This window comes from Halichoeres trimaculatus, unplaced genomic scaffold (assembly GCF_033239565.1).
Source record: "Halichoeres trimaculatus isolate MK-OKI-2021-1 unplaced genomic scaffold, fHalTri1.1 fHalTri1_scaffold_13, whole genome shotgun sequence".
In the NCBI taxonomy this organism is placed as follows: Eukaryota; Metazoa; Chordata; class Actinopteri; order Labriformes; family Labridae; genus Halichoeres; species Halichoeres trimaculatus.
This window is the reverse complement of record NW_027437191.1, coordinates 22,145,826-22,165,364: the sequence shown is the minus strand read 5'-3', so window position 1 is coordinate 22,165,364 and position 19,539 is coordinate 22,145,826. Positions and strand designations below refer to the sequence as shown.

Genomic DNA, 19,539 nt, shown 5'->3' with positions numbered 1-19,539 from the left:
AATTTTGGGTCATATTGTCTGAAAATTGAACAGTATATCGCCATAGTTCAGATGCCAGTGAGTGAACAACGCACCTGAATGAAGCAACTCTTCCAATAAAAGCCTGACTTCAGCTCCATCATCAACCCTCTGTAATCTTCTCACAACATACAACTGTAAAATCACTTGTTTTTTTTTACGTTTAATGCACTTAAAACTTTTAATCTCTTAAAGAGACCTTTACATGTGTTATAGTAGACTTACTTTCTGTCCAGACTTAAGCGACGCTCAGCAGGTACGAGCCGTGATCATGTCACAACCATGGATGTATTATAAGAACTGGATAGCGTGGCTATATGGCCACAGCCTTACAACCAGCTAACAACTTACGTTTTTATTTTATTGTATTTATTATCATTTTATATTAATTTTAATGTGTCAGTCTAAAACCCACAACCAGACCCTCATGTTATTTTTTCCACCCAGATCTGAACCCCGGGAAAAAAACGTTTTTAAAAACCACCTGCAAATCAGCTGTTTTTGCTGGTACCCGTTGGGTACCTGCAGGTACCCGACCCAGTGCAGGACTCTGCCCCAACCCACTGGTACATTTCACTGACTAATTGGCATGTGTTGGTGAACTTCTGGTGCATGTTGCCAATCCATTGACACGTGTAGGTGAACTTTATTACCAACTTTGGTTGGCAATATTAAAATAGGGATTCTTTGACAAAAAAAAAAAAATCAAATTCAAATTCTGCCTTGCAGTCTTAGTTTATAAACTGGATTGGAAAAAAAGATACCACTTTTCTCCAGCAGAGGGTGAAATGTTTCTCTCTGACACACGTGATGTGCATTTTATTGGAAAATATGGCTCCTGGTATAGTCTGTAGACATTATCATCATTTAGCTTTTTCGCAAAAATCATAAATATTGAAGAACAGCAATTTAAAGCGGATCGGCCCCACAAAAATCTTAATAGAATCAAATCACGAGAATAGCACATCGTCCCAGCCCTAGTGGACAGAGTGTGTTGTCGGAGAAATTAGCTATTCAGGCTAAAATCAGTGCATTATAAAACATGTTGGTTTTTTGTTGTTGTTGTTGTTGTTGATGTTGTTGTTTTGTTCTTTGGTTGACTTTGGGGCCAAAGATTCAGGGGTATACAGTGGAGAATATTTCATTTTTTTTTTTAAACTGTTGACAAGTTAAAGTCAAAGTTAGGTTTAGGAAATACTTTCCTTGTAGTCTGCAAAGTTTGCGTTTATGTTCATTAGCGGTCTACAAGTTTGGGTTTGGTCCTGATGACGCTGGGATATTAAAACAGACACATCAAGACAGAGGATGTGTGTTTGCTGGAAAGAGAGAGAGCATCTTCTGCCTCTCCCTCCCTCTCTCCCTCCCTCTCTCTCTGCAGCTCTGTGGATCGGTGTGTCTCACTGAATCCTCTTTTTGGCATCGGAGCTTCGAGCGAGAGGGAAGCCGGCGCTGAGGTAAGGAATAGCTGAAGATGAGTGGATGAGAGGCAGAAAGAAAGCGAAGGAGAGTTGGAGTGAATGAATTTCTTCAGATGGAGAGAAATAAGAGTGTTTTGTGTCATCATGCTCCACGATGTGAACTCTGCCGGTGCTGAGCTGAGCTGAGCTGCTGCATGGATGATGTTACTGTGAGGATGCGTCCGTGCGCGCGAAGAGGAGAGGGAAGCGCACGAGACATGATGCTGTAGATCCCACCTGAGATTGAAAGGCTCGCGGAAGTTGAGTGACATTTGAAGGGTGCTGTGTTTGGGATGGATTCGTGTGTGTGTCATTAGCGATTGTAAGACTGACAGAAGAGGACAGTTCAGAGGTCTGTGTGTATGTGTGTATGTGTGTTTGTGTGGGTGGGTGTGTGTGATTGTGTGTGTTTGAGGACGACGTGCGGGCTCCTGTCTGCAGCTGGAGCGTTGGAAAGTGTGTGTGTGCATGTGTGTGTGTCAGAGAGTCTAAATTGGGCTGCAGCGCTGTTGGCTCCATGTGTTTGGGGAGTGGGGCGGTCCTGTGTGGATAGAGAGACCACAGACAGCTGTTTCAGAGAGGGGGTGTTTATACTGTGTTTTATTCATGTATAAGCATTTAACTTTCTAAACCTGTTCATAAATATCATGTTTGAGTTCAGACCTTTATTCAGAGTAACTCATCCTTGGCTGTCGGTGTCATCCTGGTCGCTCTGTTGGGTTATTAATGATTGATGATGCCATGTGGTTGGGGATGTCGCCTTGTTCTGCCTACGGAAACACCCCTCCTTACTTAGTTTGGTGTGATTCATGGTCTGAGTCTGATTTTTATGATATGGACAAAGATCTTAAGTCACAGCTGAGGATGATCTGAGTTATACACCATTCAATCTGCGAACTGAAGAGAGTGCAGCTGAAGTTTGAGAAGAGCAAGAAGCCAAGCTGGAATTTCAGTATAAACGTTTAAGCCTAAATAATATATATTAACACATTTAATGTTCAAACAAAAATTTGATGAAAAAAAAAACAAACAAAGAAACTGCAGTTCCTCAAGTGTCCACTTGGGGTTGGCTTTAGAAGCAAAGGAGACCCATCAACTATCTACCACCTTCTACAGGATATGCTTCTGGTTTGAGTGGCTTGTGCCTTAGATTGTTCACGTTATGGTTGCATTTTTCTTTTAATAACTGATCAATTTTGATTGATTCTGGATTTCAAAGTAAGAAACATGTTGGAGGAGGCATCATGCTTGTAGATGCACAGTTTGTTCAGTTTGGTTAAATACTTTGCAAATCCCCAAACTCTCAGTGTATCAATATCTAACGCAGCATCCAAACTATTTTGGAATAAGGGGCAAGCACTGCAAAATTAACAATGCCTTAAAATTAATGTTTATTTGTCAACCGATGCTGCAATGTCAAAAAAACCACAAAACAATAAAAAACAAACAACAACAACAACAAAAAAAAAACAGACACCACATGGTTTGCATGTAGAGGCAGATTCCTCCCAGACAATTTAAAAGCTTTTTTTTTTTGCTAAACCAAGTGGCAAACTGTTGCTGTAAGAAATTAAGTGAATGCCACTGTGCTAGAAACTGAAGTTCATCAGGCCTCCACTAGAGGCTGACTGAAGAAGTAATAGTAGCCACACACACACAACCATTCAAAAAGCAGATCCTTACAGCAAAGTTTTCACACATCACTAGTTTTTTCAAACCAGAGACTCAGCTGAATTGACTGACAGGTGGGCGGTCTGTAGGTTCAGGTCAGAATTTCCAACATTGCTTTTTTTTCTTTTCTTTTTTTCTCCCTTTTCTTTTTTTTCTTTTTTTTAAGTGTATCAAAGAAGTTGACTAACAAGATTTTAAGCTACAGCAGGGGTCTCAGTGCAAACATAAAATGTCCACATTTTGCAGTGTTTGGTGAATTTTCATGCTTTTTTGGTAGACTCTCTAACCCTCCTGTATTTTAGAGTCCTGTTTTTGTACTCTTTGCATCAAGACCTTTACCATTCTCCTCCTGCTGTGCATACAAATAACCAAACGCTGGTTTGAAAGTGTCCTTTATTTCACCACCATCCAATAATGCAAAACATCCACACATCCTTATCACTGTTCACCTGCAGCATAGAGTACGGGTGGAGGCAAAAAACAGCATCTGTGTTAATGTGTACCTGAGTGTGTGTGTGTGTGTGTGTGTGTGTGTGTGTGTGTGTGTGTGTGTGTGTGTGTGTCCAGAACGTAAAACCGTCTGAGGAGACTTCAGAGCGAGCATAAAGTCTCAGTGTGATGAAGGAAAAGACGTGGTGGCTTTAATCAAGTAACTTTAGAAGAAGAGTGTGACACTTTAACAGAAATAAACGTCACATTTTTCTCTTTAATCACTTGATTTCTTTTTACTTTGCCTCTTGGTTTATTCCTGCAACGAATCCATCTGTGATGAATATTAAAGGATTACTCTTTTCGCTCCTGGTTCTTCTACCTTGTGCATTTTAATCATGAGTAAACGTCTCTCCAAAAAGTTTCCTTTTTCCTCTTACTGTACTTTAGTCTTTTCATGCAGCATTGACATAATGTTCTGTTTTTAACTCATGAAGCTGTACTTGATCTGTAAGACACTTCTACCCTGCTCCCATTCTTTTTTCATACAGCTGTAAAAGCCAGCTACTTGACTCTGATCGGTCAGTTTTTCAGTATTTTAAGTCTTCCTGTTGACACTGTGGCAAAAAGAAGTCATAAAACAGAATCGCGTGTTTTTCCTTTGGTCTCCACACCTGACCTTGTTGTTCCAGAAGCAGATAAGCAGCATCTCGAAACCCCGGAGCTCTGAATCATTCGATCACAGAAGCATCCAGGCGGATCAGTCGAACGTGCTCAACCTGAACATTTCATTTATATGCAAAATCATGAGTCAGAGTGAATGTTGGAGGTATTGATCTGAGGCCAGCTGAGCTACATGTGATTCATGGAGCAGGAGCAGAACTGTGAACTTGAGCCTTGGTGAGAAACAAAGCAGGCGTTTCAGTCCTCTGTTCGCCGCATGCTTTGTATTACCTGTTTAGCAGATGTTACGCTGATAATGAAGGCGGCAGATTGAGAGCCACTGATTCAGAGATGCATTAAATTCTCGTCCCATTTGGATTTTCAAACACATGCTGCATGTTCTCTCTCTGTCTCCACGCACTGCAGCCCTTTGAGGCTGAGGCGAGGACACACATGGTTCGAATGTTCAGCCACAAACAGCTAGCTGATGAGAGTATTGATCTAAAGAGCCAGATAACATGGAGCTAAATGCCTGTGCCAATAGCAACGACAAACACACACATACACACACAGGCACACGATCAAAGGCACACTACACAGGAAGAAGTGTTGTTCTACTTTGAGTTTAGCCAGCAAACATTTTAAGTTAGCACACATGTAGAGTAACTCCACTGATGTGGTGTGTAAGGAACAGATCAAACATCGGATAATGGCTGTGATTAATGAATAGCAGAAGAACACCTGTGAATGGCTGTGAAAAAGGCTGTCACACCCAGTAAGTGTGAAGCAGCAGTGTTTGATTTGGGAAAACACCACTTAGACCACTTCACCATTAGACAGGGTTCACCAATTACATTTGTCCAAGGGCCAAAACTTCTTCAACTGATAAAATGAGAGCCAGATGTGCTTGTGATATAGAGTAAATTTTGTTTCCTTGGTTATATATAAGGATGCCTATTGAAAACCGGCATCATTAGCCTTTATGCTTAACGATTCCCTTATCCATTCTGCCTGTCTGCCACAGCTTCTGTGCTGCTTCTGATTCAGGATTCTCTGCTTGAAGTTTTACTGAAGAACTAAAAACACAGAGAAATATATAATACTCTCTCATTATAAAACCTATTCAATACATCCAACATGATACAAATCTTTCTATTCACCAAAAAACAATACAAACACAATGGCGCTAGCTTGATGGTAACGTATGGGAATTTGCTTTTTATGCTACTGGTTAGCATACATTGGTATAACTTCGGCTTCAAAATAGAATTTCAATTTTCATCACAGAGCTATATCAAAATTACTCTTTGGTAAAAATACTGAGGACTTCAAATGTCAAAATACTTGCAGGCAAATAGAAGAAAAGTTAGGTTCAGGCTCATGGTTAGCTTCATAACTGCAGCAAGGTTCCAAACAACTTAGGGTAATGCTATGACCACTTTGAGGCACTAGATGGCCTACTTGATTCAGGAGCACATAACAAAACAGTACATCAGCGTCAAGTGATGTGCAATTTCTACTTATTGCTATATATTTACATCCAGAGATATCCAGATCCATTGATCATAAAATTGAATATTACTGACCCTGTACTAAGCTTCTTTTTGTACAGAGAAAATTCACAAAAAGAATTAATATTAATTAATATATTTTTGTTAATTAACATTAATGGGTCTAGACCTCTTAATTTTCTGGTGCAGGCCACCAGTTGGCATTCATTGCTGTAAGATTTTGTGTTCTGTGCTAGTAAGTCCACAATTCAACCAGTGAACTTCATGTAAGTGAAGTATTGGAAGTATCCCATTTGAGACACAGTGTAACGCTAAATCCAAAATGAAATTAAACAGTACATCAGGGAGAGAAACGTACAAACTGGTTCTGGACTTTGTTTTAAACTAAGCTAAGTCAAAATAAGCTAAGTTAACTTATCAGGGACATTTTTCATTGAGATGATATCTAGTTCCTTATTTAACTTTGTTAAAGAAAGTGTATTCAGCACAATGGTGAGTTTTCTGTTTCTGCTGCCTCTTATAGGGATGGGTACCTTTCATATATGAAACGATACGGTACCGATGGCTGGTTCCTGGCAATCTGTACGGGTACTTAACAGTACCAATTTTTTCAGTACTTTTTTGTGCTTGTTTTGTAAAGAATATCAATTTGTTTAATAATATTTCTTTGTTTTTCAATTTAAAATAATCATTCTTTAATATCTAACCTTATAGGCTGTGTTCATGTCCAGCATGGGAAATCGCCTACTCTTCCACTCCCTCACAGTCACAAGGATTTAGGTCCCTAAACATGGTACCTTGGATTATTTGTGAATCGGTACCCTGTACTTATGACAGATTTCGGTCAGTACCTTATAGTTTAATTTCTGCCATTCACCAGTCATTACATTTTCTATGTTGTGTTGTGGTTCTCCTTCTGTTTAAAATGTTTCCTCTTTTATTTTGAAGTTGTTGCTCTGTCTGTCTGTTTTTGTTTTTACTTCCTGTTTGCCCTCTGGCCTGTGACTGTGAGCTCCACTTTGATTAGTTTCACCTGTGTCTCTTCTCACACCTGTGAACAATACCCTGTGTTAAGGTCTCCTCCTTTGTATTCCCATCTCTTCATGTGATTTTCTGCATCTCATTTTGCCTTCTTGGTGTCTTTTCATGGATTTTATGTTGGACATTTGTTTTGGCTGCTTGAAAAGTAAGTTTTTCTCTTTGGCTGCTCTCTGGGCTTTTGTTAATGAATCCTCTGGTCCAGTTCCTTTTTTATACAGAAACACAAGAAGATTTAAGTCTGACTTTGCTGACATTTGAAATGTAAAACCTTCATTCTGACCATCTTATCACACAAGTATTGACTCAAATATTTACGTGCATGTTTTTTTCTTTGTCTGTGCTTCTATTCTGGTTCCATTATTACTTCATAAATCAAATATTTCTCATCCATGTGCTCTGTCCTATTTCTGGCCTTCCCTCTGTAAAAGAAGTACAATGTGAATTGCATTCCCCATGTGTGCTTGCATGACAAAGCACAGGTGTGCTCTATTTGATGTTATTGAAAAGCTCTGGGTTTCTTTCAGTCCATTATTGTGCAGTTTATTGTGCATCGACATTCTCCTGTTTTTTCTATTGTGCACTGATGCATTTCATCGTCAACAACAGGCCTTTGATTAGAAAGGGTTCACTTCAGTTTTATCACGCCTGTCCTGCAGTAACTTGATTTTCCTGCTCTAAACACAGTAATGATGAACAATTTAAAGGGGAAAAATCAAAATGCAATTAAAGTTTTTATTAGAGACAATTTATGGCGTCTGTGTCCGCTGACTGGAGTGGATCACTGTTTTTCTCAGTGCAGTTTGATTCATCTGTTAAAGAAAGCAGCTGACTGAAGATGAATGAGCTCCTATAAAAATGTGAAAAGCTGGTCTCTTCCTCCCTGAAGTATGGGGTAAATGGAGAGTAAACTGATCCCAGTAATGTTTGGGATGTAATAAGTCGGGACAGTCATGCTACCTCGTTTTACAGGCTCAGAGCTCTGAAAGATGTAGGAGGTAAAGATCTATTCGGGTGTTTGAATCATCTGTTTCTCTCGCCAACTCCTGTGTTTTCTCTGTCCTCTCCTTCCTGCATCCTGCCTCTCCTCATCCTGAATTTAATTAAATTCCCTCACGTCTCCACTCTATACTCTTCTCTCCTCTTCTCTTATATCACCTCTATAGTTCTGCTCCTCTCCTCTTTTTCTCTGCTCTCACTTTGTCTCGGCTCATCTGTCCTCAGGCGTCAATATTGTGACAGCTTTCAGACCGGCAGAAAAAGAGCTGACAGCCCTGAGTTATGGGATGTCAGATTTGTGCGTGTGTCCGTACAGCATGGGTCAGACACTGTTGTGATGGTATTTCTGTGAGTTGTTGATCTGTGCTTTAACACCAGGTCAGAGAATTTGCTATCTTTAAAGTCGGGTTTCTCTTTCCATTCTCTTGAAGCAACCTATATAAATAAGTTATACTGCTTATAAGTGCATCCCTTATTAAAAGATGGGATACTTTGTGGAAGTTTTTCAAATCAATTTAATAGGGATGCACAATATTGGATTTTTGCCGATATCCGATATGCCAATATATCGAAACCCCTTTTGGCCGATACTGATACCGATATTCACAAGTTTGTTTTTTTCACTGTTAAGAAAGCTAAGTTTATCCTGTACTGGAATTTATGTGTTACTCTTATTGTGACGGTCTTATTTGTTTAAGAAACACACATAAAACAAGACAAAAAACATTTGATTTTACCATAAATAAGAAATGTATTATTTTTTCAAACTGAAGACATTCAGTATTGAAATACAGAAAAATAATTTCTTTAGATCACATGAACTTTAAATGTACAATGCATTTTTAAACATAACCAAGTTGCATTTGATTATTTTAGAGCTACTGTAACAACCTGGTGACAGACACAGAGCTCTGCAGTGCAAATAAATGAAGTGCTACATTTTATTTAAGGAGCTTATTTTTCAGATGGAAAATAATAATAATCCTAACTGAATAGCACCTTATCGGCTGTGCTTATCGGCAGAAATTTTCATATCTGCCGATACCGATAAACATGTTTTTAAGCTTTTATCAGCCAATACCGATATTGTGCCGATAATATCGTGCATCCCTACAATTTAACCCTTCATTTGCATAGAATATCAAATATTGTAACTGAAACTGCCTTAAATTTATGCTGACTTTGAATTTGTTACCAGCAGATATTTCTATGAGAAAGTTTTTGAGCCAATAGTTCAACACTTCGAACATTTTCAAAATGTTTCCCAGCCCTCAACTCAAGAACTTGTGGACTTAATCATCTACACTTCACCATACCTAAAAGATTCAAAGACTCTGGAAAAATCTCTGCACAAAAAGATAAAAACTAATGCGAGATGACTATAGCAGGCACCACTATAGGCAGTGCTGCAGTCAAACAAACATGACTCTATGCTGGAAATCCTTGCTCAAATAGTATCAAACGAAAGTTTACAAGTGTAAATCAGAATCAGAATCAGAATCATTTATTAATGGCCACACAACAGAGTTGGTGGAATTTGTCTTTGGTACAGCACTTCATGCTCAACATTCTCCAGTGTTAGTCACATTACAGGAACAACAGAATGTTACAGACACATTGCATTACAACACATTACAGACATACAGACATAAATACAGTTACAGTTAGAGTCAACTGACTGATTTAATTAAATTTTGTTTATACATCCAGAAATTTACATAGAGAAATATACACAAGTGTGGCGCTGTAACAGCCTAGTCAAGGTTGCAATCCAGGTTTTCCCTCTAGCAGGGGCCCGGATTTGAACCCAACCTGTGGCACATTTACTGCTTTACACTTCCCACTCTCACCCAGTTTTGCTCTGTCCGCTGTGCTGTCCTCTCTCAGGCCATGTCCACCCCATCCCTCCCCCATTCTTTTTTGAAAATACTTTTGTCCACACGTAGCAGGCAAATCCGCCAACAAATGCAGCTTGAGGCATGCCAAACCCATATTTGACAGTGTTTTCCAGATGTAAAACCCTTGCCAGTCACTCAGAATAAGCCCCCGTCATTCAGCTGTGACGCTGTTTACAGGCATCCACACTAAACCTTGAAACTGGGGTTTCCAAGATCTTAACTTTGGCCGCAGTTTTCAGAAAACATCGTTTTTAGTGATGTTAGGCTGTGGTTTTGTGTGGAGGTGTAAATAATAATAATAAAAGAAATAAATGCAGTTTCCCAAATACCAAGCTGTGTGTGGACATGGCTTTAGAAATAAAGCCATAAAAAGCTGAAAAATAACAAAAAAAAGCATACTAGTAAGTCACAGTGCACTGAAAAGAAGTAGAAAACTTTCTTCTGGTCTGAAAAACCTACAATAATTTTTGTTTATCACTGCTGTAAGCGTTAGCAGAGACTTAAAGCTCATTTGTGCAGCATTTAGCTGGCCAAAAGGAATTACTGACACTCAACCTTGGTTTATGTTAACTTATAAGTCATGTTGAAATAGCTTATAAATTCGCCTGTTCATAATCTACGATTTAAAGTGAGATTTTTAGGTGTTTCCTATTTCTCAGTACAAAGGGTAGGGTTTATTTCTTTTACCCAGGCGAACACGAAACTGTCACTTTGCATCCTGCAAAAAGTTGTCTTGAACAAAGAAAAATAGAGTTAGAGAGACGATATGCTCTCCAAAACAAATTCACAGCTTAGCACGAGTCATGTCTTTAGTGCTCCTGGGTAATGAAGTCTTTATCCTGGAAAACCACTACTGACTTTGGCCACATGTGTCACTGCAGTCGACACCAAACTCATAGTCCTGACAGTCTTTAAATGAAAGCAGGACACTTGTCTTCCTTTTAATACCTGCCTAGGATAAAGGTCCCCTTTGTCATTGTCTTGCACCACCATGTTTCTACAGTAGCTCAGAATGGACAAACTCGTAACTAAACTGCTTTGTATTTGGTGAGTTGGCGTTCAAAGATACACCAAGAGGAGAGTATTCGTTGATGATTGGATTGGAGGATTTAGATACTAGAGATCCATTGTTACATTGTACCTTGAACAAAATAGTCCAAAAGTTGTGATATTTGCCTGAAAATGATGGTATATATTAAGAAAATATCTGGTTATCAGTTGTTATCCAACATTATTATTCTCTTTTTGCAAAAGCAGTCTCTAAAAGTCAGCATATCACTGTCTGCACCGGGGGATAAACTTGATATATTCTGGTATCATCTCATAAAGTATTGAGATGACTGAGAAGGAGAGAGGCCTCAGGGACAAAAAGGAGCAAAACTTAAACTTTATGCCGTCTTCGCTTCTGTAACGTCAATCTCATGTGACAGCAGAGGAGGGCGAGGAATTGTAGAGAGGAGATAACAGAGAAAACGAGGAGAATTTATGATGCCTTCATTTCATCCATCCTCTGCCTGCTGACAGGAGACAAGGAGGGAGAGATGGCAGACTGGAGCCCGGCGGGAAGCTGTACTCTCTAATTTTTCTTTCTCTCTCCCCAGCGTCTTGAGAGCACATACAGGACATAAAAAGAAAAGAGGATAACTCCACGCAGAGGAAGAAAAGGAGGCTGTAGAGATGGCTGAGGCTCCTCAGCAGCAGCAGCAGCAGCAGGAGGTGGTGGTGGAGGAGGAGGAGAAGCCTAGCTCTGTGGAGGCGACAGAGTCTGAAGAAGGGCCAGAGGAGCCGAAGGAGGACGTGCAGACCACCCCGACTCGACCCCTGCTGTCCATGAGGTCCATGAGGTCCATGAGCAGCGTGGACTCAGACGATGACTCCCCCAACATGATAGTCTACAGAAAGGTAAGAGGGCAAAATTTAAAGGTCAGTCTTTTCGTTCCACAGCAAGAATCCCTGATTCCAAGAGTTCCCTGTGAACAAGAAAATCTTTGTTGTATTGTTTTTGATGGTGTTTCAGGTACAAGAAAGTGACACACTTGCCTTTTTGCATGTGGCAAAGTTACACATCTGTTGTAAGACTTTAGAGAGTTGCACCAGTGTTTCACATGCTTAAGACGAGAAAAAGCTGCACATTTATTGACCTGCTGGGCGTGACAGTGTTGCACATTTGATGGTGGATAAACAGTAGCGTGTGTTATAAAACGTGAAGAAGTTGACCATGTGTTGAACATGGCAAAGATCAATTGTGTAATTAGACATGAGAAAGTTGCACATGTGAAACAGGAGAGGAAGAAGTTGCACGTTATTTGACGTAGTGTTCATTTGGTACATTTGTTCTAAAACATGAAAGAGTTTGTCATGTTATCAAACTTGACAAAGTTGCAAATGAGTTATTAGACATGCAAAGGTTTGTTGCAACTTTTTCTGGTGCTCCGGGCCTCCTGCAGGCCTCTTTGGTATGGGCCCCTCTGTTAGGGCTGCACGATTATCGCAATCGCAATCGCAATCGCAATCGCAATCGCGATGTCAGCACATGCAATTCAGATTTTTCTCCATGATAACCAAGCAAGTCTGTAGACTCATCATGACACAACTTTTTTTATTAAATCGCAAGCACAATCGCAATCGCAATATTGTCCACCTAATCGCAAATCGCACCTTTTCCCCAAATCGTGCAGCACTACCCTCTGTCTAAATACTTCATCACTGATTTTTCCTATACCTTGATATTAGACTATTGAGGAAGAAGACGATCAGCCAAAGAGTTCAGTCAGCCTGAATCCAAAAACTTAATTCAAAAACAAGCCATCTTGAACAAAGTGAGTTGACAGGTTGGCAGGAAATCAACTGCTAAGCAAGGGTGAGGCAGCTTGTTTTGTATTCTGGTGTTGGGCATACCAGATAATCTGCAAGACATTCCTTTCCTCAGTACAACATGGTGATTGGCTGTTCTTTCCTGAGCAACAGAAGCTGTCCTTCTTGGGTCCACATTTGGAAGATGTGCATCGGTTGTCAGTTTGGAGTTCATAATAGTAACTCCTGTTGCATTCTGAATTGGTGCAGGCTCATGTGTTTCCATGTTATTTCAGTCATAGCTGGCCCTGGACCTGCATGTCAGCCGACACTTCAGGAGGGAGACTGGCGGGACGTGATCATGTTTTCATTTGTCAGAAAGAGGAAATCTTTAAATGTGAGAATGTTACTCAGACTCCAGAGATCCTTTAAGGTCTTATTGATATAAACAGCAACATTAAAGCATTCAGCAAGCTCAAGCTCATCCAGTGGGCAGTGTTCAGCTTCATCCTCTGTACTCTTGGAGACATTGAAAGCAATGTCTGTCACCTGTCATTCTGTTAACTCCTACACCAAAGCTGGGAGGGCAGGAGGGACAACTGGCAGCTAAGTTTCAACTGCAGACATTCCTTAGTATAAGTATGTTCTGACTGCTATACGTGCTGTACAATTTCTTGCCTGTCCCTTAAAAAATGATACAACAGGTTGCACATGTGTCAGCAGATGTGTGAATACTGCACATGTAATTAGACATTGAAAAGTATCAAATCTGAAAGTAGATGTGAAATATTTTCTTGTGTGTTTTTGAACAAGGAAATACTAAACATGCCATAAGAAAAAAATATGTTGTAGGACTTGAAGAGTTGAAAACGTGTAATTAGACCTGACAAAATTGCACATGTGCAATTAGACAGAAAACGTTTGACAGGATGTCAGACATAAAAAGGTGCACATTTGTGGGATGTGAAACGAAAATGCATGTTTGTCTTTAGATGTGCAAAATTAGCACATATATTTTTAACGTAAAAAAAAGTTGCATATGTTAATAATTTGAGTTACAAAGCTGCAAGTTTGTTCAACCTGAAAAAATTGCACATATTTCTTTGGATAGAAAAAAAATGTGCATAATTTTTGGAGCCTGATAACATTTCTTGAATTAAAATGAATGAGTACATCACTGCACAATATGCTAGTTGACTAAATAACTCATAACATCAGAATGAAGTAATAAATCAGCTTTTGACTGATTTTATTGAGAAAATGATCAACCAGTTATTCATCTGAGTAAAGCTCTCCAGTTTTTTGTAGTTACTTTCAATATTTTTGTGTAAAAATGGCAAAAACTGCTAAAAAACAAGGTGTCATCTTTTCTGTTCTTTAAAAGCTTTGAAACATCTGAACATAAATCATTTTTTAAGAAGCGACTTTATAATGTTAGATCTGCTCTGAAAGTGTTGCTGTTTGCTGTATGGTGGACTCTAACACAGAAGATATTGTGCTGAATTCTTATTTTGCAGCCTTCTGTTTTAAAACAGTGAACTGCCCCGTCGTTCCAAAGCAAATGGAGCCGAAGCTTTCAGACTTTCTTGACAGATTGTGACAGAGTGAGAGGAGGGATTTCAAAATAAAGCCCACAACATGTTTCTCTGGGTTGTTAAAGGGCACAGTAATACCTCTTGGCGAGAAGGAAACAAGTAGGAGAACCTTTTCTTGACAAGCGGTGGGATTTATGAGCGATAGGGGAAGTTTGAGGGATGGAAAAATAACAAGGAACAAACTGAGCCACCTTTAGCCTCATCAATCTGGCATTTTTTTCATCTAAATCAAATGGGCAATGATGAATCTAACTGAGGAAGCATTCCATTTTCTTTTTAGCTCCTGCTGACCCTGACCTTTGACCTCATTGTGAATGAGAATAAAAATTGAAATTTCTGAATGGAACTGATAGTGTCAACATGTGTGTTGGAATGAAACAGGCCTGAAATTGAACCCATTAAACATAGATAGATACATCCCCCCCTGCTCTGTTTTATTGTGATGGATGGCTTATGGTTGTGGGAGGGGAGGTAACATGTTGCCCTGATGCTCTGAGAGCCTTGAAGCAGCAGAGAGGAGCTGATATTTCAACATGGACACTGAGGGGCTGTTTACACAATAACGGTTTTAGGGTGAAACACAAGTATTGTTGTGTTTCGGCTACGTGTTTAAACTGAGGCTGAATTACTCACTTGTGTTGAGCACCCGTTGATATATTTGTCCTGACTGTGAGATTTCACCATAGACTGTATAAAACATGGACGTAGTCTTGCCGATGTCACCCGTCTGTTTCTGAAACGGAAAATGAAGCAGATTGGCTATAGCGGCCATATTGGTAGTGGCAAGGGCTTGGCCTACAGCCATAGGGCGCCTGTCGGTCACGTGACCCTCAGCTGTGCCTCTCATTGGGGGAGCTCGCGATCTTGATATCCTCTGAACGGCCGCGTTAGAAAAAAATTCACACCCCGTACAGTGGGTGCTGGTAGTAAAATTAGCGACTCAGACAGGAGATGTTTTTTGAACCAGGCTGTATTTTAGGTTAATTTCTGCTTTGAAAATGGCTTTTTTTGGCTTGGTGTGAATGTGACTTTCGCTACTTCCGGAGCCAGCCTCAAGCAAACACTCCAGAAACAGCAGATTTTAGCACTTCCACATTGTCTCATATTCTCAGACCAGAGGTTGCCGCTTGGAGTTTACATGCTGAGAGATGGATTGAGGCCTGGACCACACGTATATGGATATTTTTTTGACCGGATGTTTTTGTCCATGTTTAAAAAAATATCTCTGTCCAAACCACTGAAATATCCATGTCCATAGAAAGAGGCAAAACTGAAAATTATTGCTCCTGAAGCCTGCAATGCAATGCCCAGCCGAAAAGTGGCAGGTTAGCAAAATGTGCAAACCATAGAAGGACATTATCAGCATGCACAGTCAAAAACCGGAAGAAGAGGCAGTCAATGAAGTAAGGAGACAATGAAAAAAAAAACAAATACAAAAAAACATTACATTCATTTGTAGAGCTGTAAAGAAGGCAAAAGTGCAAAGAACACAGAAATAGCCCGGTAAATGTCGGCCATTGTTCTTGTTGTTGGCGACTGTTGCTACAGTGACTTGTTCGTAGGCACTTGACGTCACCGTGTCAACACCAGCTTTGTTTAACACCACTACACAGATCGGATCAACCGGATATTTTTCTATTTTTCAGTTTTTCAATCGGTTTTAAAAAATCTCCGTTTATGTGTGTGAATTTGCTGTGTTTGAATGGTTGAGAGGCCCAATATCCATATTTGTGTGGTCCAGGCCTGAAAGGAAGCCAAAGAAGCATCTGGGAGATCTTGAGCTCTTCAGTGGCTGTTGGAGGTTGTCTGATGATGACATGTTCATTTCAGGCTTTCTGATATCACCATAAGTTTCTGTGAGAGCCATTGTTTACTTACTAGTGATCATATGATACTTAATGTAATATGTTCTTTTGCCTAAGGAGAGAAAAACAACATGTTTTCTGACTGTTGGAACCATAGACTGTATGATTTATTGATGTAGTCTCCCCAACGACATCTGTTTGTTTTTCTGAAACAGGTTTTTGAAGCATAACGGCTATCACGGCCATATTGAAAGTACAGCTAATACTCCTGATTCAATTCTTCTTTGAGCCTTATTTTGTGAATAATGTCACTAGATTAATATTTAATGATGATCTAAAGCCATTTGAGAAGGAAACATCCTGCCAAAAGTCATCATTCAAGTTGCTTGTTTTTGAGTCTCCATGATATGGACAGCAGAGCCATCCACTGTTGTGCCAGATGAGGCTGATTTCGGCTTTTTGGAAACATCCTGCACTCGGGATGACTTTGCCAGTAGCGCCCGTGTCTTTTCAAGATTCAACAAATCCATCTGCAGAGAAATAAACCACGATCAAAACCAGCACAGGCTGAATCTAATGCTAACAGGCTAACTGTGGTGCTGCACACAGATTTTGGCTTGTCTGCTTCTTCTACAGTATCATTTGTGTTGAAACGCCTTTGATGTTGTCTTACCAGCTTTTACTTGTCTAGTCGTGGACTGCAGTTGTCTTTATTTCCTTCTTCATGTATCACTGGCCTGATTTACATAACCCACCTGTGTTTTTGGTCCGTGGTGGAAATGCAGACAAACAATGGGCCACAGGAACCATTTAGTTCTTGGGAATGTTTTACCAGGAGCTAAATGGTTCCTGAACCTTCTGGACAAAAAAAAAAACTTTAACCCCCTCCAGTTATTTGTTCTTTTGATAGATATCTGTAGAGATTTAAAACTGTCACTGGATTCCTCTTTATGGGGGCTGCAATATCATTACAAAAAACACCGTATGAATTTTATTTCTCAGCCATTACAGCGCAGTGACAGAATCCACAGCACAGCGAGTAAGCACAATGAAGAGCCTCAGGTAGAGCCTCCTGCTGGGAATTTAGCTCAGGCAAAATAAAGCTGTAGTCTCTGTGTTGCAGTGTGCTGCACCAAGTAGTGGCTTATGTGGGACTTTGTGCCTGCTTCTGTTTCCTCTGAGCGGCTTAAAAGTTTTGTTGGCGGTGTCTGGAAGAGGTGAATAAACTGAAACAGACTGCCTTTAATCTGAACGGCTCCACAAACGCAAATTACTGCAGCAGAAAAAAGTCTTTGAGGCAAGCACATCTTCCCGCAGTCGTGATGGAGTTTCACTCTGACCTTGTGTTTTCTATTCAAGCTGTAGATGGCACGATTTTAGCGTCCCCTGTTGCCAAAGCCATGCTGTACAGGTAGTGATGTGAAACTTATGATTCACAAGAGTAAGAAGTGTTTCTGAAAACAACAACAACAAAAGAAAAAAACAGACACATTTTGATTTATTAGAAGTCTTTGATGCATCTCACAGTGAATTTTGGCATGGCAACACTCTCTAAAAGCTTTTTTGGCAGCTCCCAGTAAATCACCTCGTCTGGCTCCTGCTCTGTAGCGGAGGTGACAGGTGTTTAAAAAACTATACAGATATAATCAATCTTCTCTCCCATGCTCTTGTGTTTTTGAAGGTCTTTTATGGAGGTGTCAGCTTTTTTCAGTCTTAAGTTAAAAACTTCTCATGGTTACTTCAGGGTCTGTGGATGTACAGAATATATAGTTTTGTGTGCTAGCTACCTGACTTTTGGACTGTGCTGTTATTTGTTCTACATGTGGTAGGAGGTGCACCTAACTTGAGAAAATACAGCCCTTCTTTGATCCACATACAGAATGAGTTACTGTTAAAACCTTGTGTTATACTTAGCTGCTGAGCTTTTCCTGCTTATTGTTGACAGTTTCAATAGACTAAGCTAACCGGTTTGGTTCGTCTTGGTACATCACACATTCTGTGGCATTTCCACTGACTTATCCCGGGACAGATCCTCAAATAACGCAGACGAGCTGTCCCACTTTTCAGGACCCTTTCGTATGGGTGCCAGACTGAACCGATCCACTCTCAGAAGGTGGAGCTACAACAGTGCTGACCGGTGATTGGGCAAAAGAATCATCACTTACCCCAACAAAGGCTGCATGTCTTCTGGTGGCACACAGACTTCTCTGAAACAAAGCTTGATTGCACTTTGTGTCAAAGAGCTAAATGCCAATCACAGAAAAGGATGAAATGCTGCATGCCTTCTATCGATACTCTTTGTTTACTGTGTCGCGTTTTTCTTCTTCATTGGATTTGTTAGCTGGGTAAACAGTGTTGTGCTGCTACGGTGTCACGCTATTGTTAATTCAGCCTCACGCTGCCTACCACAAGAGGGCACAGTTTGCTGTGGAAACGCAGGATCGGGCTTAACTGTACCAAACCGAGCCAAACCATACTGAACTGGACTGCAATGCTTGGTGGAAACGTGGATTTAGACTAAAAGAAATCATCCAGTGGGGTAAAAGAAATGTGCTTGTCAAGTTTAGAATGATGTCTTAATGCAAGTTCAGTTCTCTTGCCCCACTGGCAGTTTTTTACTTGTTACAGGCAATTCAGCCCTCATTTTTGTCTTTGAATATCTTGAAATAAGACATTTTTCTGGACTGTTCAGGTGAATGTGGCTCATATTAAGTTAGACAAAAACACTTGATAAGATTTCAATTTTTGCAGTGCAGATGCTAAAATAAAGCTTTTTAGACAGGACTGAAATAAGTCTTTCTTAAATCACCAGCATTAGAACAATGAAGATTTTTTTTTTGAGCTGTGAATCATGTAAAGATACTACAGCGAAACCAGAGGGGGAAATGTAAAGTCCTATAAAGCACAACATCCTGTCTTTAAATTGGTTTCTTAACCAGTTTTAATTGGTGGATGTCTCTAGAGGTGCCTTCTAGATGTAAAACAAACATCGTAACAGGGTCCAAAATCCTGTTTAGAGCTTATTGTTGCCTTATTTGTGAATTTCTTCCTGACTATTATTGACTCAACTTTATCATGTTTCAGCTTACAAATTTGCAAATTGTTGGTTTTTGAAGTAAGCACGACAAAGGATGATGCATAGTTGATGTCAAGATTTGGAAATAAGAATTTCAATGAGAGTCTCACACGCCTTGGTTGGTCAAGCTTCCATGGTGGCAGATTCTTATCAGGCTTTAGCCAATCAGAATCTGGGGTTTCACACAGGTGAGAGAGGAGAGGATCATTTTTTTAGAATAGATCTAAAGAAATATCAATGCATAAATAATGAAACCTGGCATATATGTTCCTGGTGAAAATTTCAGGGTGTGCTATAAAATGCTTGAGGAGCAGCAGGAAATCCGAGACACCAGCAGCTAATGTCAGCTTTGATGAATGAGCTCTCAATGCAGGGTGGGGTTAGAGCTCCAGGGAGCCAAAGAGTGAAAAAAAAAAAACGTGATACGGAGGAAAAGAGATAGTAGAAGTAGGAGGAGAAAAAAGCTACAGCAGGGTACAGAAGTGCAAAAGACTCTTCCTGTGTTTGCACAGTGGAGGTTACTTCAGGTGAATAAGAGTTAAACCTCAGCTTTAGGTGTGTTATGTAACGTCACTGAGCTGTTTTA

At 40.0% G+C, this 19,539-nt stretch overlaps 1 protein-coding gene across 2 annotated transcripts in view; it reads left to right on the top strand.

Moving 5' to 3' along the window:
* Positions 1-1,331: 1,331 nt before the first annotated feature.
* Positions 1,332-19,539, top strand: part of LOC141801765 (regulator of G-protein signaling 6-like) — a 111,754-nt gene continuing 93,546 nt past the window's right edge. Inside the window, exons 1-2 of one of the 2 annotated variants that reach the window (XM_074685013.1) lie at positions 1,332-1,472; positions 11,286-11,586. In XM_074685013.1, coding sequence (XP_074541114.1) covers positions 11,362-11,586 — 225 coding nt within the window. In that variant the 5' untranslated portion in view covers positions 1,332-1,472; positions 11,286-11,361. Of the gene's footprint in view, positions 1,473-6,788; positions 6,936-11,285; positions 11,587-19,539 lie in introns of those variants that run through there. The other variant, XM_074685012.1, reaches the window with a different exon arrangement.